The 26,248-nt window shown below is 36.6% G+C and overlaps 1 protein-coding gene across 5 annotated transcripts in view; it reads right to left on the reverse strand.

Annotated features, from left to right (window-relative positions):
- Nucleotides 1-425: 425 nt before the first annotated feature.
- Nucleotides 426-26,248, reverse strand: part of zmp:0000001168 (signal-induced proliferation-associated 1-like protein 2) — a 57,199-nt gene continuing 31,376 nt past the window's right edge. For 3 of the 5 annotated variants that reach the window (XM_056238093.1, XM_056238092.1, XM_056238091.1), the window contains exons 3-17: nucleotides 25,107-25,231; nucleotides 24,346-24,534; nucleotides 22,863-23,037; nucleotides 22,059-22,162; nucleotides 20,495-20,652; nucleotides 19,809-20,412; nucleotides 18,342-18,616; nucleotides 16,983-17,360; nucleotides 15,292-15,421; nucleotides 13,573-13,696; nucleotides 9,872-9,970; nucleotides 9,648-9,729; nucleotides 9,316-9,394; nucleotides 8,981-9,182; nucleotides 1,349-1,479 (exon numbers count right to left, since the gene is read on the reverse strand). In XM_056238093.1, coding sequence (XP_056094068.1) covers nucleotides 9,000-9,182; nucleotides 9,316-9,394; nucleotides 9,648-9,729; nucleotides 9,872-9,970; nucleotides 13,573-13,696; nucleotides 15,292-15,421; nucleotides 16,983-17,360; nucleotides 18,342-18,616; nucleotides 19,809-20,412; nucleotides 20,495-20,652; nucleotides 22,059-22,162; nucleotides 22,863-23,037; nucleotides 24,346-24,534; nucleotides 25,107-25,231 — 2,705 coding nt within the window. In that variant the 3' untranslated portion in view covers nucleotides 1,349-1,479; nucleotides 8,981-8,999. Of the gene's footprint in view, nucleotides 1,480-8,980; nucleotides 9,183-9,315; nucleotides 9,395-9,647; nucleotides 9,730-9,871; nucleotides 9,971-13,572; nucleotides 13,697-15,291; nucleotides 15,422-16,982; nucleotides 17,361-18,341; nucleotides 18,617-19,808; nucleotides 20,413-20,494; nucleotides 20,653-22,058; nucleotides 22,163-22,862; nucleotides 23,038-24,345; nucleotides 24,535-25,106; nucleotides 25,232-26,248 lie in introns of all 5 variants that reach the window. The other 2 variants (XR_008804176.1, XM_056238094.1) reach the window with 2 other exon arrangements.

Genomic DNA, 26,248 nt, shown 5'->3' on the forward strand with positions numbered 1-26,248 from the left:
AAGAGTACTTATTACAGAAATAATATACTTATTATAAGTATAAGTATAAGTTTTTTAGTTTGAAGTTATATTAAATGCAGTTAGCTGAACTTTACCCACTTAAGCACATCTTTCAAAGTAATTTCACAATGATTTCTATTGTCTTTGAAATATGGTTAAAGTACTGTTGAATATACCAACAAGCATTTATGGTAAAATAAAATATACTTTAACATCATTTCTATTGAAAATTGTATGTCATGTAATTAAATATATTTAAAATATATTAACTTTAAACTTATTTAATAACATACAGTTAAACTTAACATGACAAAAGGTTATTAAATCTATGATTAAAACGTGCACAAGAAACAATCACGAGTGTACTTTCTTTAAGCACACTTAAGTGGCCTTTTATTTCAGTAATATTATCTGCAAGTACAGGATTTTAAAAATATACTTTTTAAGTATTGAAGTACACTTCAAGTGCACATTCAATACAATTAAGCGCACTTCTTTTTCACAAGGGTAGTCCTAAACAAAAAATGTGCTTACAAAAATGCACGTATTTTCTGATTTTCACCATCAGTTTGTATCGCTCTTGGTGTTCGCATATTCACTCCAGAGATAAGTGAGAAGCCAGCCTTTTACCCCATTGCCAACAGAAAAGGTTAGATCGGGTTCTACCTATTTCTGACACTGTGATGGTTAATAGAGGGTTACAGTCACACTGATATTTTAATAATTTTCTTCTAGTAAGAAACTGTATATACACTGAAGTACATGGTCCGGAACTCCTGAAGCCATTTCAACACAGGTAAGGGGAATGTATTGCTAGGTATCTGGACACGGTTCACTATGTAGGGAATGAAATACTTAAAAGTATAATATGAGTTTGAACAGTTAATGTCACTAAATGTCTTCGTCAGGTCTGAGGGTTGCAAATAATTACTTTTGGATCAGTCAGATGGTTTTGAACTGCTTGTAAACAACATTAGCCGATGTTAAGGGCATGCTTCCAAAACAGTAATGATTAAGTGTTTCCTATGAGACTGGTTCTTGCACCGAAGGCTATCATTGTTAACAAGCTTTCACAGTGATGGGACTATATGTGAATCTAGCCCTGAAAACTGTTTAGGGTGAAACAGAGATTTGGATGACTTGTTATTTATATTAAGTGTATTTTGAGGAAGAATGTACTTTAGCCGACCAGTTTGTTTTCGTGCACTTTTCTAGAAAGGCTTGTCAATGTTCTTGTCACTTAAGAGAAGTTTTTAGGGCGTTGTTTGCTAGTTTTGCATTGGCCTTTAGATCAGTCTGTTGATCTTGCTTGCTGCCATGTTTTGGCCTTCAATGCTAGCAGGGTTTGTTGACATTGCAGAGCAGTTCAGTGACCTTAATGAGTCGCGCCACGGTACTCTGGGACTCTTCCTGCAACCGCTGGTTGTTCTGCCTGAGACTTTGCACCTCTGCTTGCAGCGTTGCCTTGTCCTCCTTCTCCTGTGGGAAGCATGCAAACATAATGTCTTTCAGGTTCGAGCGTTCTCACTCTGTATTGATAGGACATATCCACGCCACAAGAGGGTTTACTATATCTCAATATGTTGGTGGTACTGCATGAGACAGATAAAGACAGGCGGACGGACGTGATTTCACCAAGTAAAACAAGTTCCTGCATCAACATCCTTGTTGATCCTGAAAAAAAATTCCAATCAACCAGTCAGATTTGAGGGAAAGGTTTACAGTTAATGTCAAGTTTAGGCTTACAACAAGGGTTAGGTGCTTCTACACCATTCTTATTCACCTATCATTTCACTCTGATTTTAGAGACAAGTTATGGATAGAGTTAGGTTTAGGGGTAGAGATAGGGTTAAAACTATGTTTTTGGACAGGATTGTTGTTCCAGGATCAACAAAAAATGTTGATCTAGGAACATGTCTTACTTGGCAAAATCACGGCGACCATTGAAGTCAATGGCTTGCTTGACACACATTACCAGCGAATGCCACACACTATTACAGTACATGCTGCAACGCAAACAATGATCCTTAGATCACTTGCTATACAAAAAGTGGATAAATGAGGACTAAAGGTTCGTACACTGAGGCCCTGATTTACTAAAGGTTTGCATATGAGGTTTTACCTTTTAAAAGTTGGTAAGTTGGAGTTGGTAAGATTTTTTTTAAGGTTTCGAGAATGAAAATATTTTGAAAGAAGTCTTATCATCTCTACACTGGTTACCAATTAAGTTCCGTATCAATTACAAAGTATTACTACTGACCTATAAAGCCCTAAATGGTTTAGCTCCTGTGTATTTAATGGATCTTCTATCGCCCCACAATCCATCGCGTTCTTTAAGATCACTAAATTCGAGGCTCCTGGTCATTCCTAGGATATCTAAGTCCACTAAAGGAGGGAGGGCGTTCTCACATTTAGCTCCTAAACTCTGGAATAGCCTTCCTGATATTGTTCGAGGCTCAGACTCGCTGTCCCAGTTTAAAACTAGATTAAAGACGCATCTCTTTAGCCAAGCATTCACATAATGCTTACCTTTTATACTGCTGTTGAATCAGATCGAATACATTAATATTATGAACAGCAGCTATGCTAATTATTTCCCATCTGCTTTTCTGCTGTTATCAGAAATAGCGTTCGTCAGTTCCAGTTTGTATCCAGCCTCTCACGGAGACTTGCGATGAGATGACTAAACGCCTGTGAAGAGACGACTCAACGCCGGCGATGTTATGCCCTAAATTAATACATGATTAACTAACTCTATTTTTTCTATATACATTTCTGAAATGCGCTTTCTGTAAAGCTGCTTTGAAACAATATGTATTGTTAAAAGCTCTATACAAATAAATTTGAATTGAATTGAATTGAAGTCTCTTATGTTCACCAAGGCTGCATTTATTTGATCAAAATACATTAAAAACTGTAATATTGTGAAATATTATTACAATAGAAAAGAACTGTTTTCTATTTGAATATATTTTAAAATGTAATTTATTCCTGTGATGCAGAGCTTTGTGGAAACCGTGATACATTTAATTCAGGACTCTTTAATGAAGGTCAATAGTACAGCTTTAAAAAAAGAAAATAGATGTCTTTACTGACACTTTTGATCAATTTAATGCATTGTCGCTTAATAAAAGTATTCATTTCTTTAAAAAAAAAATCTTACTGACCCCAAACTTTTTGGATATTGGATTGGCATTTCAACAATTTCAATATATCAAAGGGCAATATAAATTAATAAATAACACTTGAAATGGATATTTGGCAATGTACACCTTAGAAAAATGTCCTATTTCTTGTGTGGAAAAAGTTAGTACACCCCTACATTTATGAAGTGCAAATTAGAACATTAAACTGGAAGGCCACATATTTAAACCTCAGTAAACTGGTCTGGTTTGATCATTAACCATAGAAAATCGAATTGAAATGCTGTTTGGGGACTTGAAGCAGTCCATATAAGAAACCTCTCCTCTCTAATCTTTATTTGAACAGTATTTATTTAAAAATATGAACATTGTAAAGGTCAATTTAATGCATTCTTGCTGAATAAAAGTAACAAAGGCAGTTAAATGAATTCTGCATGAAGGAATGGACTAACAATTATTCTAATCAATGTAAGAGACTGATAGACAATTATAAATAAATAAATAAATTATAAGTTATTTCTGCCAAATGGATGCAATACCAGCTACAAAACTGAGGGGTGTACTAATTTTTCCACAGTAGATATTTGGAATATAGTTCTGTATATTGTAGATTGAACAAGTTTGCAAGCTTTTATTTGTCATCTTAGTAAATCAGGGCCTGCATTCTGATTAGCTCTCGATTGTAAAAACAGCCCAAAAGTGGCATCAGACATGCATACACAGGCTGCATCAGTGATATGAAGCATTCAATAAGCAAGAAAAGAAAAATACATGGATTATAATGCAATATTCATGTGTCTGAAATATCCTGAGTGATATTCATGCATGAAAAGTAATGATGCGTCTAAAAATGGTAGTAATTGATGATAGATTGTTATCTGTGCATGTATAATACTGTTTTATAAGCCCACACTTTCAATCTCAAGGTGACCAAAGGGTTTAGTAGACTAAGGTTTACCTAGATGAGTGTGCTGGATAACTGTGGGACATTATGCAGTCAACCATGCTCAGCCTCTCTTTCCCTTCCTGACCTTATGCCGATAATGTGATCAAACAAACCTGAGACCCCAGATCAGCTATATTCATCCTGCTGAGGGGCCTTAATCATAATATATTATGTTTCTATATTATAGCGTTATTATGTGTGCATGGACTTCATTCATACGGTTGTGGTCTTTGTATTAATGGTCTGCAGTAATTCTATGATCCAATGTTTGCATAGATTTATGCTTATCCTTAACTCATCTATTGAGTGCCACATGTAGCTCTTTAAAGACAGTTTTGTAGCTCAAAGTCTGACTTTTACCTGACAAATGCCTCTCAATATAATTGAAACTACAATTTCAAAAACTACACTCAACAGAAATTTAGCTTCCATAAATTGGAAAATGAAACAGGCATATAACGATGTTGTAAAGTGTGTAAAATGTCCTTTTTGGCAAACTTTATGGCAAAATTATTTTCTGTGGCAATTAATATTATGCCAAAAATACTGTCAATGGAACTTAACTTGTTTTGAACCTAGGAACATTATTTTAAAAGATCATATTTAAAGCAACACCATAATAAAAAATAATATTAATGAATAGATAATGCTCCAGTTATTTTAATCATTTGATTTGAATTGTATATTTTTTATTGGATTTTTCTTGCCCAGTGTTGTTGTTTTTAAGCACAGCAGAAAAATAGGAAAATAGAAAAAATGTACCTTCGGGGCTTCTATAAGATTACCGGTATGCTTTCCGTGCTCTAATAAATTATTATTAGTAGACATATTCTAAAATTCTCAAACAGTTTTTTAAAACTGGGTTATTCTAAACCAAAGAAAATTGTGAACTGAATTGGATTCTTGTTTCTAAACTGGTCTAAATCAATAAATCCCTCATAATGAAAAATGTCATTTAAGAATATCTGGTAACACTTTATAACACAACATTATAAATGCATTAACTAACAATGAGCAATACATTTGTTACAGTATTTATTCATCTTTGTTAATGTTAGTTAATAAAACAACTGCTGGTTGTTAGTTCATGTTAGCTCTGGTACATTAACAGATATAACTTTTGATTTTAATAATGTATTAGTAAATTTTGACATGAACATTAACTAAGATTAATAAATGCGTTAGAAGTATTTATTAGTGATAGTTCATGTTAACTAATACAGTTAGCTCATTTTTACAACTCAAATTTTTTTGTAAAGTGTTTACTTTTTTCTATTTAAATCTGTAGGGTCAACAACATATCCTCACATTACTAAGAATGGTTTCTGTCCATTAGACATGTTTAAACATGTCATTTACAAATCCAAAATGAGCCACACACACGGTGCAAAGTGTCAGCAATCACAACCACATTTAAGTGCACTTAAAGGGATAGTTCCCCCAAAAATGAAAATTGTCATTACTTACCCTCAAGTTGTTCTAAACCTGTATGAGTTTTATTTCTGCTCTCTTCTTCTGGTTATCAACATTCTTTAAAATAATCTTATTTTGTGTTCAGCAGAAGAAAGAAACTCAAACATGTTTGGAACAACATGAGGGTGAGTAAATGATGACAATTTTCATTTTTGGGTAAACTATCCCTTTAAATGCATTTAAACATTTGAATTGGTGAATATGCTAAACTGTCGATTCACGTGTGAATGGAAAACAACATACGATAAAATGTTTCCAGTCACTAGTATCACATAGCACCTGTTTTAGGGCTGTGCCAAATAAAGATGTATAGATGCCAAAACGTTGCTATCGTTATCATTTAAAAACCATGTATGATAGCAACCTATGTATGCTGTGGTTATTAGTGTGATTTTGTTAGATTTGTAGAATTAGTTCCCTTTATTTGGGATGTTAGTAAATCAGGGTCTGAATATTAATACCAGTTGGAATCAAGACACATTTACAACTGTAAATTCTTGTGTACAGGATTTGCGTGAAATATGCAAAGAAATATTAAAAATGATTTCACTATTTTACAATGTATTTTTCTCTTAGTTTCTTTGTTTCTGAATGCTCTGTATGATTATGCTATCTTCTGTCTTTTACAATCCAAGTATTCCTGTGGGAATCTTTTGAGAAAAAAAAAAGAGAGAATAAAAACGTAGTATATCAGGGAATTGTTCTGAATGAATCCATTCAACAAGCTCAGATGTATTTGTCTCTGTTTGGGTCTCCTGCTTCTCATAGAATGCGTGTTTTTCCCTGTGCAACGATTAATCGTGATTAATCACATCCATAATAAAAGTTTGTGTTTACATAATATATGTGTGTGTGTACTGTGCATAATTATTTTTTATACTACAGGGCTGTTGAATGCTTGCTTCTGATTGGTTGAGAACGTTTTAAGGTGTGCAATTATTTTCAGGGAAACGCAGGGCTAAAGCAGTTCCAGGCAGGTTTGACCGCATTACAGGTCCATATCACTGCGCGTAGTTAACTGTAATAACGGAAAATAGGATACAATTCATAACAAGAAAAAACATGCAGCCCCATGCGCTTGATCTGCAATTTTTGCAATCAATGGACACATACAGTTTCATTTTAATAAATAAAGTATGTAGTCCTATCTATAGGCTAAATAGAAAATTAAATTGAATAGGCTATATAAATAAATTGATAGTCCTGCTGGGTTTTCGCAATTATTCCAGATAATATAACAAATCAATAATTATTGATAGACCTACTTGTTAAAAGGGCTATGTGTGTTTCATTTATTGGGTTATCTACTGTCAATTATAGAAAACAAGAATGAACGAATTAATTAAAAGCAATTTAATTAATAAATAAATAATAATATTGACGCACATGCTTTTCTGTCTCATTATTGCAACATCTCTCTCTCTCTCTCTCTCTCTCTCTCTCTCTCTCTCTCTCTCTCTCTCTCTCTCTCTCTCTCTCTCTCTCTCTCTCTCTCTCTCTCTCTCTCTCTCTCTAATAACTGCATAAAGCCGGGACACACTGACTAAGGCCAGTTATGAATGTAATTTGATACTTATGACTGATCATGCCCAAACGCGTGTTCAGCGCGTCCAGTCTGTAGCCTATTCACAGTCTGTGTTTAAGACCTGCTACAGTCGATGGAAACAGTCAGTCTTCGAATGTTTCAGCAAGTCGTAAGTGTGTCCCCCGACTGAGTCTGGTTCCCCCGACTGAGTCTGGTTCCCCCGACTGAGTCTGGTTTCTCCCAAGGTTTTTTTCTCCATTCTGTCACCTGATGGAGTTTTGGTTCCTTGCCACTGTTGCCTTGGATTTTGGCTTGCTTAGTTGGGGACATTTAACATTTAATATTCAATAATATTATTGATCTTCCTTACTTAAGGTGGACGTTGACGCAATTTCTTTTAGAAACAAACTTTGTTATATTGTTTTTGTTATATTGTTTTCATGTTATCACTGTGAAGCGCTTTGATACAATCTGTATTGTAAAAAGCGCTATATAAATAAAGGTGACTTGACTTGACTTGACTAGTCTGCTATCAGTGGCTCAAACCTCCGTTAATTAACTCTAAAATGACGTTTTGGAATTAGCAACGGAGGCATGGGATTAGATGCGTAAGAAATTAGACCTACATACAAGAGCGTTTTAATGACAAAAACTTGACAAACGTCTTGAAATGCATCATCTGAACAATGTTTTGAGGTGTGGTAACTGTAGTATAAGCGGAATAATTGACTTCAGGCCGTTGAATTATTAGAAAAATAATGCACACCCGAGGTGTAACGGCCACTCCGCTTCGCGTCGTGACCACATTACCACCTCGGGTGTGCATTATTTTTCTAATAATTCAATGGCCTGTCGTCAATTATTCCTTACGTATATATAAATACACACACATGCATGTATAAATTTAAAGGTGCTCTATGTAACTTTTAGCGGCCTCTAGTGGTGATGTTTCAGATTGCAACCAAATTTTACAAGAGCGCTCGTGCTCGAACTCATAGACAATACTGTCTATTACGCAAATATCTCGGCGAATACTAGACGGATTCGGCGAGCACCGAGCTCGTTGGGACCATCTAGTCGAGCTGAAAGAACCATATAAGTTCCATAGTTTTTGGTGGTGTTTTCGCGGAGATATTAGCAGAAAACCATCGGGCGCGCTGCAAAATTGCAGACGCCGGTGACGTCACGATCTCAGAAGAAAATCGCTCGTATCTCTGGAACGCAAAGACCCAGAGAGCTCAAATTCGGGGGAGGAGGTCCCAGGGGAACCCTTGCCCGAACGCTAGAGTGGCGGGCCTCGGGGATGCCCCCTACCGGATCGCCGTTCGCTGGGACCCCGGATTTCGAACGGCTATAACTCGGGGAGCCGAGTAGCAAAACATAGCAAAACTCGACAAGTGGATCATTTTAATGTGTGATTACAACCCCTTCACACACAGGCAATAAAAAAAGAATTCATTTTAGTAGAAAAGTTACATAGAGCACCTTTAAGTAAATTGTGTATATAAAATATTAATATTTCTTATAATATAAATTATATATAAATATCTATACACAGTATATACATTCAAATATTTCTTAATATATACATGCATGTGTGTGTATACAAAATAATTATACACAGTACACACACATATATTATGTAAACGCAAACTTTTATTTTGATTGTGATTAATCACGATTAATCGTTGCACAGCCGCTCACCAAAGTACATAAATGTGTTTTGATTGACATGGGCTTAGGCTTTGCTTCTCAACTTTATATCACATACTGTATGTCCTTCACATCCTTGAGTTAAACTTCCGCATCATTTTGATGTTAATCAAGTGAGAACTGTCATACATGTTGTTGTTTTTTGTTACTGATTGAGTAAAAATCTCATGCTCTACTTGCCTTCACTGCCATTGGTCGGTTAGTGTTGAGAGTGAGCATGGCTGCCCATTGTCCCTCCAGCAATCTTCTCATCTCCTCTGTTCACCCTGCTCAATGACAAGACAGGTTTCTTTTGCTTGTCCCGCCCTACCTCTACAGTCCCTCTGTTTGATTGGCTCTGTGAAGCAGCAGTGGCTCTTTGAAGTAGCGAAGAGGGCAAGGACTGGACAGGGCAGATATACAGACAAGGATGGGTGGATGTATTTAATGGGAGATATTTGAACGGGGTTACTGTGTGGGAAGTATGCTGCGACAGAGAGAGCTGTGCTGTGACAAACCCACAGAGGACAAAGTACCTTTTGGAGGTCGTCCTGCAGTCGCTTCAGCATGGCCTCTAACTGGGACACTTTCTCCTCGAGGTGACCAGGCGAGTCACTGCGAAGGCAGGGAGAGAAAGAAGAACACAAAGGAACACAAATACATGGTGTGATATATCATATGATATATATTTTGCAACATATGTGTATTCTGTTGGAGCATTTAGACTTCAAAGGCTCAATGTTGAATAACAGTGCAATACTGTAAATGTTTTTGGCAGGTCAGTTTATAGTTCTCTGTGAGTTGTGTCTCTGCTCATGTTGTGAGTATAATCGAATGTCAAAAGAATGCATGGCACAGTCATTCTCACCTGTCCTTGAAGTCTTTAAACTTGGTTTCCGTCTGACCTGGCTGGGTCATAGTCTCTTGAGTTCCATCTCCCGACTTCCGATCTGAAACCCAGCAGGAAATGACTTTAGTAATATTCCATCTTATCATTGCAAATTTACCAGACCAGCATTCTTGAGTGAACAGACTAAACAGACTTTCACATGCTCAAACACATTTCATCCACTGAAAATTGTCATTTCTCACCTTCTTGAGACAAAGCTTCCAGAATGTTCCGACAGGCGCTGGCCAGATCAGCAATCGACTGCCACTCTTCCTCAGATGAATCTGTTGTCTCTGAGAGAACTGAAATTAGCAAAGATATATTGTAAAAAGAGCTCTTTGGAAAGTATTTAGTTTTGATTATTTCTTGGAATCTACTAGAAAGTGCCTTTGTGAATTTTGTTCAAATTAGTGGAATTTGTGTGTAAATTAGCCGTTGTAGTGGATAAATGGCCTTGTGAAAAGTACACTTTAGCAGGGGCGCAACTACCCAGTGTCAGAGGGGTATGCAGCAACATTTTTTGCAGTAGCTGAGGCTAGGTTTTGAATCTTTTTCAAATTACTTCTGATGCCATCCCCCAAATTGTTCAAAGTGAAAGGTTCCTACTGACATTCTGGGGATTGGCTTAAAAAGGCCTGAGTAAAGAGAATAACACGCATGCACACCCGTATGCATTTTAAAAGAGAGCCTGGAGAGATGTAACCGCTCAACTAACAAGGGGCAGCACCGAACAGATGGCCCAGAGACAGCGTCTTGATTTAAGGCCATATAATACCCCTTATCCCAACCAGCCCTAGCCTGGCCCCCATCTGTCCAAAGCTTTACACTCATTTTAATACGTCAATGCCATTCATGCCTTGATTCGAATCTTTTAAAGCTTGCCGAATTTACTTATGGATGGGAGGCTGGTCGTAGATCAGCTTATTTTTTTAGAAAGGTAGCGTTTACAGGAGAAGGGCTTATGCAGGAGTAAGGGAAAATGAAACCTCCCAGAGGAAAAGGAGGAATAGAGCCGCCCTGTCGCCAAGACAAAAGAACAAAAGGAAGCTGAGCTAATGTACAGAGCAAAACCCTAACAGCTGAAACCATACCAAAATAGCTAAATACATTATATATTATATTTTATACATTTTTCAGCTCATAAGTCATTTTCACTACTTCCATAGTGTATGATTGCAGAAAAAGAAGTCTCTTCTGCTCACCAAGACTGCATTTATTTGATAAAAAAAAAAAAAAAAAAAAAAAAAAACAGTAATATTGTGAAATATTATATTACTTTTTATAATTACTTATAAGTCATGCATTTGATTTTTCAATGTGCATGCTCATAATCCATTATACGATCAAATATAAAATAGTTCCAGAGACACTTATTTGCCCCACCAATTAGTGGTACAAGTATGTCTTTAATGGCTAATGTTTGCATTAGAGGTCATGTTTTGCTAATATGTAACATTAAAAAAGATACATTTTTCAACTGTTTGTATGAACTATTTCTGTGTTTTTTTCTTCTTTATTTTATTTCATTTACAAATAAACAATTTAAAATGTATCATGAGCACAACTTCAGGTTCAGATTCAATTATGCATTTATAGAGGTTAGTAACTGTATTATCACTCACAAAAGGTATTTATAAGAACAAAACACATCTATTAATAACAATATATACACGTATTTGACAGAGAAAGAAATCTGAACTATAATAACATTATAGCAATGCAGGTTGCATCTTTGTAAATACATTCATGGAAACATACGACTGACTTATTTATACAAATAAATCAGTGTATAATGGATTATAAGCATGCGCATTGAAAAAGCAAATGCATGACTTATAATAATTAATTATAATAATTTGTTACATTTATATAGTGCTTTTCTAGGTACTCAAAGCGCTTTACATATGGAAGGGGGGAATCTCCTCAACCACCACCAATGAACAGCATCCACCTGGAGGATGCGATGGCAGCCATATTGCGCCAGAACGTCCCTACACACCAGCTTATTGGTGGAGAGGAGACATAGTGATGAAACCAATCAGTATATATAGGGGGTGATTAGGAGGCCCTGAGAGGCCAATGGGCAAATTTGTCCAGAATGCCGGGGTTAAACCCCTACTTTATTTCTGAAGGACATCCTGGGATTTGTAATGACCACTACAGAGAGTCAGGACCTCAGTTTAACGTCTCATCCGAAGGACTTATAAGTAATTATGAAAAATAATATAAATGTGACTACCGTAAAACTTCAAATAATAGCCGAGTCCCAAATAGACGCCTGTCTCTTTTACACGCCTGGTGTGGCTACAGGTTTGGGTAAATAAAGGCCGGTCTCAAATAGAGGCCGGGTCTGTTTTTTAGTTTTGGGTTGTATTTAATCTTCTAAAACATAGGAAGTGTTAACATAGGAAGTGTTACTGTGGAGGTTTTGGAAAGTGCTGCTGCAAGTTTTTGCGCCATCTAGTGGTTTAGAGGAAAATAAAATCAAAGGCGCCTTTTCCCCTGGTGCGCCTTTAGCCCTGTTGTACCCTATATACAGTAATATTAGAGGCATGTGATGTGACATTTTCAATACTTTAACATAAAAAAATGACATTTAATAATGTCTCTTTGTCTCTGTGTTGATGAAGTCATCAGTCACGTCACACACGTGCCTCCATTAGGGCTGCAACTAGGGTATCCGGGGCCACCGAGACTCAATGCCTCCTCTAGCGATGGCCCCGGGGCCGAGTTTGGTTCTCGGACCTGATGTCTCTCCTGGATGGTCCTCCATGGGAGATTCCCGTCAAGAGGGATCTTTTGTCTCAAGGAGGGGGAACGACTTATCAACCTGACCAGTATGGAAATTGTGGGTTTGGCTAATGAGGGGGATCAACCAATTTCCTGCAGGGCTATACCCCTCCACTTTGAAGGTGTATGTGGTGGCCATAGCTGCTTCCCATGCACCTTTGGGTGTTGAGTCATTGGGGAGAAAACCCACTCGTGTCTCGTTTCCTAAGTTATTATGAGGATGAGGCCCGAAAGCCACGCAAGGGTTCTGGGCTTGGCATTTGGTTCTGGTACTAGAAGGTCTGTCCACAGCACCATTCGAGCCTATATTGGCCCCGATTTTGTTGCAGAGAAATTTCGGATTCTAAAGACTGTGTTCTTACTGGCGATCACGTCTCTTAAGAGAGCAGGAGATAGACAGAAAGTTCTGTAAGTTTCCCCTTCATGCTTAGAATAAGTGCCCAGCATGGTTAAAAACGTTGTGCACCCTAGACCGGGTTAAATGCCTAAGGTTCCAACTAATGTTGCACAATCTATAGTCTTGCAAGCCTTTTGTCCTCCTCCATTCCAGACGTCAGTCCAGGAGAGGCAGAGCACTGGACGCTTATGTCCACAGAGATGCCCTGTGGAGAAAGTCTGATCAGTTTTTGGTCCGTTTTGGGTCGCCTTGGAAAGGTTCACCAGCGACCAAACAGACTGTGAGCAAGTGGATAGTTGAGGCTAATTCTCTTGCTTATGAGGTGTGGTGTCGGCTTTCACCTAAGGCTGTCAGAGCAGCGGTATTGACTCCCTCTGTTCATGACAACTCCTCAAGCCCCAGTTGGCTCGCTTTGGACCAAGGTATTTGGCGGGCCAAAAACCCCTGGACGTTGGCCCCGAGGAAGCCCCGATGAGGCCTGATCAAGCCCCGGAAGTGACAGTGGAAACACGACTGGCCCTGGCACGCACTATCACGCTCGCTTTTGGCACTGCAGTGAAAACACGGCTATTGTGGAAGTGCTTTTTTAATATCCCACTGCAAATATTGGCCTGCTGTAGCAACAGAGGTCTAAACTTATAACATTAACTACACAATTAATTTTACAATAATACATTTACCGCATAATGTTTTGTGGTATCATTAAGAAACACTTACTCTTAGTGATGGAGTTATGGAGGCTCAGAGCTCTAGAGTTTCTTTCTGCACTTTCCATGCAGGCAGATCTCATGGTCACATCACTGACCGATGGCAGCTCCTCAGTCCCCTGATCAGGCCCAAACTAGACAGAGCAAGAATCAAACGATCAATTAGTGTAATGACCAAAATATTATGGTAATTGCATATAACAAAATAGTTACTGGTAGCACTTTATTTTACAGTCCTGTTCCCCATGAACAATACATAATAACTTATTATAGTAATTGCAATAACTGGGTAATATCTAGGTACTAACCCTGAACCTGATTAGATGCTGATTAGATAGGCTATGCAATGTTTCAATTTTGAGAAAACACTTCTTAAAAGTGAAATGATTTCTGTAAATCCAGTGATCAAATGCTGTGGCTCTCAGTGTTCAGTGATAGGTTTCTGTAAATAAGTATTTCACAATGTACTCATGCATTTAAAACAGAATAAAAATTAAGATGATTATGACAAGAGAAAATGTGGGGAGCATGAGAGAAAGTGATTTTATGAGGGGAAGAAGGGAAAGATGAAGTGGGAGGAACAGTGAACATACAGGAAGGAAAGAGAGAGAGAGAGTGGGAGAGGGATCTCAGAGGTTAAAAACCCTTCTAAAAACACTACAATGACTTTCCAAACACAGAGAGCTACAAGCTGATCCATCAGTTGCCCTCTGTGTGGGAGGCAGGATCCTGCATACACAACAGCAGCAGATCATGCCATGCTTCAGGAGCTGAAATCTGTTGTGCTATTCTGGAAGTTGGTCATGCTTTTAATGCTGTTTCTAAGTAAGAGTCACAGCAGAGGTGAATGATTCACTTACATTCTTAATGCATCGATTACAACATCTTGAAACATTTTTTAAATAGTGAATAGTTTCGGCCAAGCGTCAAAACCCCCCAGAATGAATCATCATTCGTTAAAGTATTATTCAATATTTTAAAATAAATAAACTTTGAATTCCGTTCTCTATAAATATATATATATATAGGCTATATATATAGGCTATATATATATATATTTTTTTTTTTAAATGGAATATGGATTTTTAATTTATTTTGGCAGATTTAACCATTATATATATTCAGAGTAGCCTGAATATTTAATGTTTACTTTCAAGTTGCTTGGTGCAGTAAACAATCTATAGCAGTTTGTCTCTTTCTCTTTCTTACTGAAGACACAATAGGAGATCATTTACATAATCCTATAAGTGCACTTAAAAAGTATAGAATCAAATCATTAATTGCAATCAGATCAAATAGCATTGCATTATTCTGCATTTGCAAAAATTCAATGAATCATGAATTGAATCGTAATTGATAACTGTTAGTCATGGACTAAAAGTCAAAAACGTCCTCGGGCCTACAGTATTACACCCTCATCACATGCATATACTGTAATACACACCTGTCTGCTCCTTTATCTAGTCGATATACTTTTTTTTTGATAATATTATCTGATGGTCAGAAACACAAAATCAAAGGGCATTACCGGTATGTTTTTTTGTTCCAATAAAGTAATGTGTCTTGGTGAAGGAAAAGGTTGACAACTCAATAAGCTTCATTGTATCTGTGCCTATTGTGATCACATGATCAGTTCTTGCTTGCCTTGACAATCAATCAAATGAATGTTTCTCCCTTCAGCTTGTAAAAAGTAATGTCATAATGACAAAAGAAATTGTGCATTTCATACCTCTTCCACTAGCTCTGGAGGCACTTTAGGTTTGACTGCCAGTATGAGGTCAGGGGTCTCATCCCTAAGCTCTCCAGGGTTTTCATAGATGTGCCTGTTTCCTTTCAGCCCCACATTATCATACACATGTCTGACAGACACATTCATAGAGAGAGAAATATTAGTTAAAATAGATAAAATAAAGAATAGAATAAAAACTTTTCTGCAAACATTGAGCTGCTCATTTGTGTCAACAACAAAGAGATTGAGGCTGGGATATAAGTCTTGCTTTTTTACAACATCCAATTGCTTCACACTTCACTACTACAAATGAACTCTATTTAATTTAGTTAATAATTGTGTTGTCTATTTGTGAGTGCTATCCAATTAAAGGGGTCATGCTTATTCTTCCTTACCATTGTGAAAAAGAAGTGTACTTTACTATACTTTTAAAAAGAGTACTTACTGTATTACTGAAATGAAATACTTTAAAAATATATACTTCAGCGTGAATTGAATGTAACGTTTCCAGACATTTGCTTAACTGAATGTTATTTGTAATTAAAAGAAAATATCTCATAATTTAAATTTGTATTAATTTGAATTATCTTTATAGTGCTTTTTTGAACCACTTAATTAGGACTTAAGAACTTGTTTATATGTAATTTAATAATTACTTCTATGTCTTTAAAATATGGTTAAAGTAAAGCAGAATGTACTGACAAGCATTTGTGGTAAACTCAAATACTTTAATGTCATTTCTATTGACACTTGTATGTCATGTCTTTAGTTTAAATGTATTTGTAATTACACATTTCAAATGAAGAAGCAATTTAGTAGCCTATACATTTAAATATATTAACTAGCCTAAATGCAATATCGAAATAACACACTACAGTTAAAATTATAATCACGTACTTTACATGGGTTTTAGTATGTTAGTCAACACGTCAAAATAAGTGTACTTCTTTAAAGCATGAGAAAACATTATTTAAAACATAATGATTTAAAATGTACATTGAAATGTTTCATTTGAGTTTATTACAAAGTGCATTTTAAAAAAAGCATACTGTAGTCATGAAAGGGAACTGTATTTAAGTGCACTTAAGTGGCCTTTTATATTATTAATATTATCTGCAAATACTGTTTTTTTTTTAAATATACTTTTAAGATTTGAAGTACACTACAAGTGCACATTGAAAACAATTTAGTGCACTTCTTTTTCACAAGGGTAACCAAATAACCAATGGTGAAACATTTACATGTGCTTTGTAAAGGTTGAGAGAGGCAATCTTTTGGTGTTAGAACTCATAATTTTCAAAGAATGCACCTTACAGCGCAACATAAGACCACAGATTTCCAAAGACCAAAGATTTCTTATAAAATGTCAAAACATTATTGCTTTTCCTTTTAAGTATACGTTTGGTACACATGACCAACTTTTTTTGAGTCCTAATCATGATTTTGCAACATGGGTTAACTGTATATGAGTCCTAACACATCGAAACAACCAGTTACCACAGCTGACGAATTAGAATTAATAGTTAATTAGCACAGATCCATCTTTAAGTAAAAGTTTGTTTGCAACGTGATGCACACTTTTAAATTGTGGCTGATTTACAAAATAATTGACTGCCATTGGCAGGTGTTGTTGTTATTATCTATTAAGTGTTATAGTGAAATCAGAAGTAGGCAAACAGAAATCTGTATACCCTTCAAGGATGTCCTGGCATGGAGGGTGTCCTTCTAATGAGTAGCTTCGTGTGAGAGAGACAGGGGTGATTTCTGGGGTCTGACTCTTCATGCTGTCCTGCAGGGAAGTTGCCCGCAAGAGGGGCAAGCTGGGTGGGGAGAGGAGCGAATCTGTATCCATGGGCTCGGGAAATACCATCTGCTCTCCAAGTAGTTCCTGCTTTGGAGTTTCACTGTCGTCCATCTTATTTTCATTCTCTTTCATCTCTTCTTCCTCCCCTTCATCATCATCACCATCATCTTCATCGTCGTCCAGAACCCAGGCTTCGCCCGATCGTCCTTCTCCGGATTTGCTTTCTGCGTCCTGGATGGCTTTCTGGTAAAGCTCAGAGAAACTCCTGAAGTCAGACACAAGAACAAGAAAAAAGGGAAAAGAAAGTGAAGAGCAACGGTGGTGAAAACCTCAAAGTTTCAGCTTATTTATTTCAGCACAGTTAGTCACGGGTGAAAAGATCAATGCTACTATTTTGGTTCTCTTTTTTGAAGTATGTTATATAATCAAAGACTTACATAAATCATGCTGAGTGAGTCGCTTTATATAGGATTTTTTTTTTTTTTTTTTTAAATACAGTTTTAAAACCAAGATGTATTCGTGTGTGTTGGATTAGATCCATCAATAAGCATAATGAAAATTTAATGATAGTTGGCCAGCTGGTGAAACACTGGCTAAAACATGTTCACAATACAATGAGATCTGTCCTTCAATCAATTGCTCCTTCCCCTCTCTATCCATCTGTTTCCCTCCCTAGGGACATTGCCTCCCCCCCCCCCCCCCCAAATATATTTTGTAATACTGTTTTTACTATATTTTTTATCAAATAAAGGCTGCTTTGGTGAGCATAAGAGACTTCGGTCACACTTTAGTTCAGGGTCCAAAAACTAACTCAATAAATTACTGCTTATTAATAGTTAATTAGGTAGTTGTTAAGTTTAGGTATGGGTTAGGATTAAGGGATGTAGAATATGGTCATGCAGAATAAGGCATTAATATGTGCTTTATAAGTACTAATAAACAGCAAATATCCTAGTAGTATGCATGCTAATATAAGCATCTAGTTAATAGTAAGAATTGGACCCTAAACTAAAGTGTTACCAAGACTTCTTTTAAAACATTGAAAAATCATACCGTCCCCAAACGCTTGAATGGTAGTTTGATACATATATGCACAGTTTAGCACTCCATCCTCCACTCTCTGCTAACTATTTTTACTAGTCAGCCCACTTTTTGCTAAAAATCACTGCAGCGTATGAGTGCTTTACATCATCTCTCCATTTTGTCCACCCTCTTTCACACGCAAATAAGCCATCAACTCTTTTACCTGCGTGGTTTCCCGTTCTCGTCTGGAGGAATGACTGTGATGTGGATCTTCTGTGCCGTGCGGAGGAGTCGGCTCCTCTCTTCCTGGCTGAGGTGCACCAGGACCTGACCACAGAGACGAACAACACGAGCCCCCAACTGCAGCCCACCGCTCTCTGCATATCCAAACCGCTGCAGCTCAGTTACAAAGCCTTCCTCGCTCATCAGGAAGCCAGGCTGACCTACTCCGTCCCGCAGGGGTGTGATCTCACGCGCCTCACAGCCTCGTGTTACCAGCTACCAGGGGAGTTAGCATAGAAGTGTCATGTTAAAATGGCATACTGCATATCATAAAAGCTCATACTGCATATCATAAAAGCTCAGTCTTATTTTTTCAATATTTCTGTTTTTATGGTATTTTGATTAAATAAAGACGGCTTTGGTGAGAATAAGAAACAGCAACATATCAAGATGTAAACTAAAACCATATTTTCATTTTTTTTTCTTTTTTTATTGAACAATATGCAGTTCTTTAACATGTTTGGAATCACACAATTAATTGTGGTTAATTAATTTACCTATATTGACAATCCCTACTTTGTAATAATATTGTATTGTATGTCTTTTTTTTATTCAAGAGTGCAATACTTGCAAATGTCAACAGTTTTGTTGTATTTTGATGGATGCTACTGTTTAATATTTACTGCAGCAGTAAAAGCATACAGTAAAGTAGTAAAACCATTTTATGAAGGTCAGATACATGTAGTAAAAAGCAGATGCACCAATATTTGCAATATAATTCGGTGTGAATTGACAATTAACATTACGAAGCTCACAATAACAGTATTTACATTACAGATATACCGATTTATATGTTCTGAAATCAAATCCCTCATCCCACAGTGCTAACAATTCATGGGATTAAAGTGCCTCTATTACGCTTATTCGGATTTTGCCTTTCATGTAGCGTGTAATATAGCTGGTTGTGAATGTCTTCTTAATTTTAAAGATCCAAGTGCAGATAAATGGAGTTATTGTCTCCCAAAAGAAAGAACATATTCGGAAGTGCCCGAAACAAGTCTTCAAATCCACTTTGCATGCACTTCCAAAGGATAAGGACTTGGACTGGAATTGATATGGCAAAACCGAAGCCATCATTACAGGAGCTGACATTTATATATGGTAATAGGAGTTTTGTTTCCGAAACAAACGGTGAGTGGTAGACCAATCACAACAGACAGGGTCATCTGACCAATCAGAGCAGAGTAGGCTCTCGGAAAGGAGGGGTTTAGAGAGACCGGATCCTTGATCGAACCATTTCAGACACTGTGATGCTGCAATGTATATTATGAGAAAATTAAAGTGTTTTTTGACCCTGGATGTAAGTAAACCTATTTTAAGAGACCTTCAAAACAAATTAGAAAACTTTAAAATAGCATAATAGGGGCACTTTAAGTAATATAGATTTGCATACTGCATCACATCTCACCTCCAGCCTCTGGACAACCTCCTTAATATCCTCAACTTGGCTGTCCAACATCGTCATGGTCACTGCCTCGCCTCTCTCGTAGAAGATATCCAGGCAAAGGCCACCCTGAGCTCCAGTCTCAGTCACGGCCTTCCAGCCGATGACATCACGGCAGCTGCAATTGAACACGACTGTTCTAGTGGATCGCTCTATGAGCACGACTGACTCCGCTGACACGCCGAGCAGGCAGGACAGGCTAAGACCGTTGCCCTCCCCGCCCTGAACGACGGTGACGGCCCACACTAAAGCGCCTGCGCTATGAAGCTCTGCGCCTTTAGCTCCCTTAAACTTCTCTTTGCGCTTCCCGCCCAGTGAAAGCAACGGGAATTTGGTGGAAGAATCAATGGGTGTGGTGGTGACGTAGTTTTCCGCTAGGTCTTTCAGGTACTCTTGCCGTGTGCGTGTGGCCATGGAACGAAATTTTTCCGCTTTCTCAGCTGCGTTCTCTGCATTAATGGCTTTGGCAAGGAGAAAGTCACGGAAGGCAGGAGAACGGGGGAAGCGTGCACCTTTAGGGAAGAGAGGACCAAAGAGCGGGATGTCCTTGGAACGAGTTACAGCAACTCTGAGAAAGGTGGAGATAAAGACATTTTTTTATTTTTTTTTAACATTTTATGTTTTTTTTTTTAATGTGTCTACTCTTTTACCTGTAATAGGTGTTGTCGGTGCAGGGCTCGTGTACTTGGACAATGATGAACACATGCTGAAAGTGAGAACGGATGGCTTTGGGGGTGAAGGGTAAAGCACCTGGCTCTTGGAAGACTATTGTGATAATATCATTCCCTATGTGCCTCTTCCTCAGTAACTAGAAGAGAAATAGAGAAAACAGAAACTTAGTTAACTCGGAAGTGCTTGAGGAAAGAATTTGTATTCTAAATGTAGTGAATTATTCTAATTATTTCATTCTAAATGCAGTGACTTGTGTACTTGTGTTGTGTACATCGAATCTTATAGTAGTATATTTTTAAAAACTGTACTTGCAGATAATATAATATTAATTAAATAAAAGGCCACTTAAGTGTCCTTAATGCAGTGGTTCTCAAAGTGTGCCCGCAAGGCACTGGCTTTCAGAGTCTGAAATTTAAGAGCCCGAAAACATTCTTCATGTTTTCACACGCAAGTATATTCTTTTCAAGTATATTATTTATTTTCTGTAATAAGTAGAGTTTTTTAAAGTATGCTAAAGTGTACTTCTTTTTCACCAGGGGAGACATATGTTCACTGCACGTTTACGTTTCATAAATTTGATGTGTATGTTGGAAATGGCATATAAACTTTTCAATGCCCATTTTGTTATTGTAAAGTTATTACACATGACCCCAGGGCCGGTTGCACCAGCTGTGTTACAACTTAACCTAGTTTTGACTAAGTTACAACTTACAGTTACAACTTACGCACTACCAAATATTTTTGCGTTGCACCATTAAACTCTATATACGTATAAACTAAATATTTACGGAAGCCTCTCTGATCAGGAGTAATGCTTGGAATAAAATAGCAGAGAACATTGTGTGAATATGTTACTATTTTGTTAGAGGCTCTTCAGCACAAACCCGTCCTAAACATTGCGCTGCTGTGTGCATCGATCCATGTTGTGCATGTCAAATAAAATCAGTCATAATAAATGCATTTATAAATAAATCAGTATTTATATAAAAATACCTATTATGATCACGATTAAGTAGTATCGTATTTAATTGAACTAATTTTTACTGTTAGTTACGTAAGGCAAATGTTAGAATGAAGGAGTGAAATTCTCAGCATTTCAACAACTTCTGGTCACGTATTTGAAGGCTACTATAGGAATACATATATTATGGAGAGCTTACGAACTACTAGCTACGCTCTGCCTTAAGAACAAATGGTCAAAAGTACAGAGTTAGCTAGTAGTTACTAGGTTTCTAGTGTGGACTTTATGTTCCAATTTCAGTACAAAATTACTAATGGTTGGTGCAACCCTACCCAGGTCTCTTGCTTGACTAAAAATAAAAAACTGAAAAGGGCTATATTGAAAGTTACCAGTGACACTTTTCATCTCTTTACTATTATATTTTGAATATTATATATTGTCAAACAATATATTAAAGACAAGCAATTCAACACATTTATATTTACAATTTGCAGATAGATATAAGTTCCTAATAGTTATTCTATTGCTGATTCATATCATTGTCCTGTTTTAAGGGGATATTCTCTAGTTCTGTGAGTTACCTGTTGTGTATTGTTGGATGTGTATGGAAGCATGGTGGAGACATGGAACATGATCTCGTAATCCTGGTAGCGAGTATACAGTGAGTGTGTTCCCGTGGAGTCAGCTGCGAATTACAAACACACAAACACTATTATTATTACACACCAAATCAAAATCTGTTATTTACTATGTGAATATATTTTAAAATGTAATTTATTCCTGTGATGCAAAGCTGAATTTTCAGCATCATTACTCCAGTCTTCAGTGTCACATTAGCCTTCAGAAATCATTAAATATGTTGATTTTCTGCTCAAAAAAAAAAACATTTCTTATTATTAGTTTTATTATTATTTTATAAATAGAATAGTTCAAACGAACAGCATTTATTTGATTTTTTTCATACCATGTAGAAGTCTTTACTCTCATATTTGAATAATTGAATGCATCCTTGCTGAAGAAAAGTATTAATTTCTTTAAAAATATAACATTTTACTTTACCTTTTAAAATAAGCAAAATAAGCAATTACAATTACAATGTCTGTGGTACTCGTAAACCCAAAGACAGTAATAACGGAAGTGTTTACCTTGTGAGGACATTTATTTGGCCCCCATGAGGAAAACAGCTTATATATCATACTAAATTATGTTTTTTGAAAGTGTAATAATGTAGAAAGTTGTATGTGAGGGTTGTGCTTAGGGTTATGGGATAGAATACAGTTTGTACACTATCAAAATCATTATGTCAATGGAAAGTCCCCATAAACCCAATATGGTGTGTGCGTGTGTGTCTGTGTGTGTGTGTGTGTTTTGAGGTTTTTTCTTACTTTTGGTGTCTAGTTGAGCTCTGTATTTCTCCCAGGCCTTGAGTCGCACTCTGTCTCCAAGAAGGTCCAGAAACTCGTCAAACACTGGGCCAGCACTCTCATTGTTATACATGTCCTCTTCAGTACTCTGTCCTGCTCTGCAGTACATAACCCCCACCTTACGCTGGAAATTCAACTTTACACACACACATACACACGCATTAACAATGATGAAATTACGGTTGCTTATCCAACTAGTTTTCTACACACACACAACACCATCCTTCCTCATTTTTTCACTAAGCCTGTTTCACACTGCATGCACAAGCGTAACTACAAAAAAAGGGCTTTTGTTGGGCTTTATCACTGACAACATTGTGAAATCAAATCATCAGACACATTTCAAATGCCACTTTCAGACATGTTAACAGTGTACAGTACCTGTATATGTTCAAGTTTTGTTGCCTTTAGTCTGTCTATTAGCGGTCATCTATGTGATATGCAGTATGCAATGTTGATAAAATTAGCTTCTAGATGATACATTTATTTTTTATAGTCTGTTCGAAAACATGGTTGAGGATAACAACACTTTTCAAGCCTATAAACACACGTATACATACGTATATATTGACACAGGTGTTCAAAAGTTTTTAAAATCTTTTTTCAGCATCATTACTTCAGTCTTCAGTGTCACATGATCCTTTAGAAATCATTGTAATATGCTGATTTAGTGCTCAATTACTCTGAATTATTTTTGGTGCTCATTTATTAAAAATAGTTTTAATTATCAATGTATAAAACAGTTTTTGATGCTTAATATTTTGTGGAACTGTGATTTTTCCAGGATTCTATTATGAAGAGACAGGTCAAAAGAACATCATTTATTTAAACAATAAATATTTTGTAACATTAAATGTCTAAACCGTCACTTCAATTGAATGCATCCTTGTTGAATAAAAGTATTAATTTCTATTGTTTATTAAAATATCTTACCTCAAACTTTTAAATGGTAGTGTATCACGCTTTCCACAAAAATATGAAGCAGCACAACTGTTTTCAACATTGATAATAATAAGAAATGTTTTTTTTAGCAGCAAATCATCATATTAGAATGAATTCTGAAGTATCATGTGACACTGAAGACTGGAGTAATGATGCTAAAAATTCAGCGCTGTCATCAAATGAATAAATTCAATTTTTAAATATATTACAATTGAAACCAGATCTTTTGAATTATATAATTCACATATAAATAATATTTCACAATATTACAGTTTTTACTGTATTTTTGATCCAATAAATGCAGGCTTGGTGAGCAGAAGAGACAAACATTTTTAATTATTCCAAACTTTTGACTGCCAGTGTCATACAGTATATACATATGTACAGTATATCCACATGCATTCTGTATGCACCTTATTTCTATTAGCGTTTCAGTACCCTTCAAACACGAATTGTAAGTTCACCAGAATTACAGAAAGCAGCTCAATGTAAAATCACTTACCCCCTGCTCATCCAGTTTAAGGAGTGTGTCTCTGACTTTAGGTGAAGTGGAGGCCAGTCTGAGGCAATGTAGGTTAAGATCAGGCAAAATAAACTCCAGCAGTCTCTTGGGTGAAAGGCCGCGTGGCGTGGTGTGACGTGCTGCGGAGGGAACAGACTCCTCCAGGATTGAACCTCTCAGGGTCTTCAGCTGCAGGAAAATGACAGGGACAAGACCAATTCATGAGAGCAAAACACATAATGTAGACTTAAAGGGGTTATATCATATATATATATATATATTTTTCCTGAGGTTGATCATATTAGTCATGTATTCAAAATTATTTAAAACCTCATTAAAAAGATTGAATTTTAAAATGAACCTCTGCCTCCTAAGAGGTCATAGTAGCAATGTTTCTTTAAAAGATACTAATTTATTTTTCTGTCTGTCAAAAGTTGAACACATATCTTAATCTATGTAAAGTACTGAGTTATGGCCTGAGGACAGGTGCTTTTAGAGTTAGTGAGTAATAATGTAATGCTATGAGTTGTTTGTTTTGTTTTTCTTAAAAGTACATTTGTGTATGAATTTCCTTGTGATCTCATTAATTCTAAACAAAAACAAAACCTTAACAAACTAAAAAGTGTAAAGACAGAGGGTGGAAAATTGTCTAATTTCTGACCATTTTTTCCTAGTGTAAATTAGTAGCAACATAAGTGGACCTCAAGGAAAATGTCTTTTTTTTCCGACTTATTCTGTGTGTGAGAGAGTCTTGTATTTACTTCAGTGGTCCTGAAAATGATTCTGTAGTTGTACTGGGCCCCACTTGATCCCTCTTTTTCCTCCCTGCGAAAACTGACAGCCACTGGCCCCAAACGCTCGTCGATGCCAAAGAAATTCTGATGGTCTGGTTTACAAGAAAGAAAATATGCTAATAATTAATACAAAATGGTAACAATTAATAGTTAACAGTTAATACAAAATGCTGTAAATAAATAAATAAATAGTGAAAGTGAAAACAATATAAACAAACACCAGAATATTAAACACTAGAATAAGAGAAAACTATGATTGTGAAACCTTTAAAGGCTCATTACAGAGATGAATAAGCATACATGGCCAAACTACTGTTTGATATTGTCAAGAGTCTGAGTGAACTGTCTTCCACCTGCATTTATTTTGAGCTTTTTTCAAAATACTTTGACATCAGACTTTTATTTATGTCTTTATGTATGAACATATTTGTCAATGTTCAGAACTAGATAGCCAATAGCGCTTACGTCAAAGCCTGGCAAAGCTGCACTTTAGCTCTGCAGTTATTCACTAAACTTTTGCATCACATTTGATGTGAAGGGGCCTTTACAGTCATAAAAATTGGTCTTAGAAGACAAATAAATACAAAAGAACAAGAGGAATACAATAACAGTATAGTATGTTGGTTTGACAAAAGCAATAACAGACATGGTTACAACACTGTCAGAAAAAAAGTACAAAAACTGCACCTTTACAACAGCTTGTCACTGGGGCTAAAAGAGACAACTTTGTACCTTATCTACCCCTAAAAGTTGCATATTAGTAGCAGGGGTGTCAAACTCAGTTCCTGGAGGATCACTGTCCTGCAGAGTTCAGCTCCAACCCTAATTAAACACACCTGGACCAGCTAATCAAGGTCTTCAGGATTTCTAGAAACAGAGATGTGCCTCTGAATTGTGAATTATGTGAATTGTGTCCCAATTCGCATACTATGCGTCCTAAATAATATTTGAAATTAAAATTTGTGTGTCCCAAATCATAGTATGTTCAAATGAGTATCCTAAAGATACCCCGATGGTCTACTTTTCCCGGTTAGAATTCGAAGTGCAGATCTGTGCACACCATAGATATGTATGAGAAGATGCCACATTCCACCACTCCAGACACGTTG

This window comes from Rhinichthys klamathensis, unplaced genomic scaffold (genome assembly GCF_029890125.1).
Source record: "Rhinichthys klamathensis goyatoka isolate OS25496 unplaced genomic scaffold, OSU_Roscu_1.1 h1tg000508l_1, whole genome shotgun sequence".
NCBI classification, from domain to species: Eukaryota; Metazoa; Chordata; class Actinopteri; order Cypriniformes; family Leuciscidae; genus Rhinichthys; species Rhinichthys klamathensis.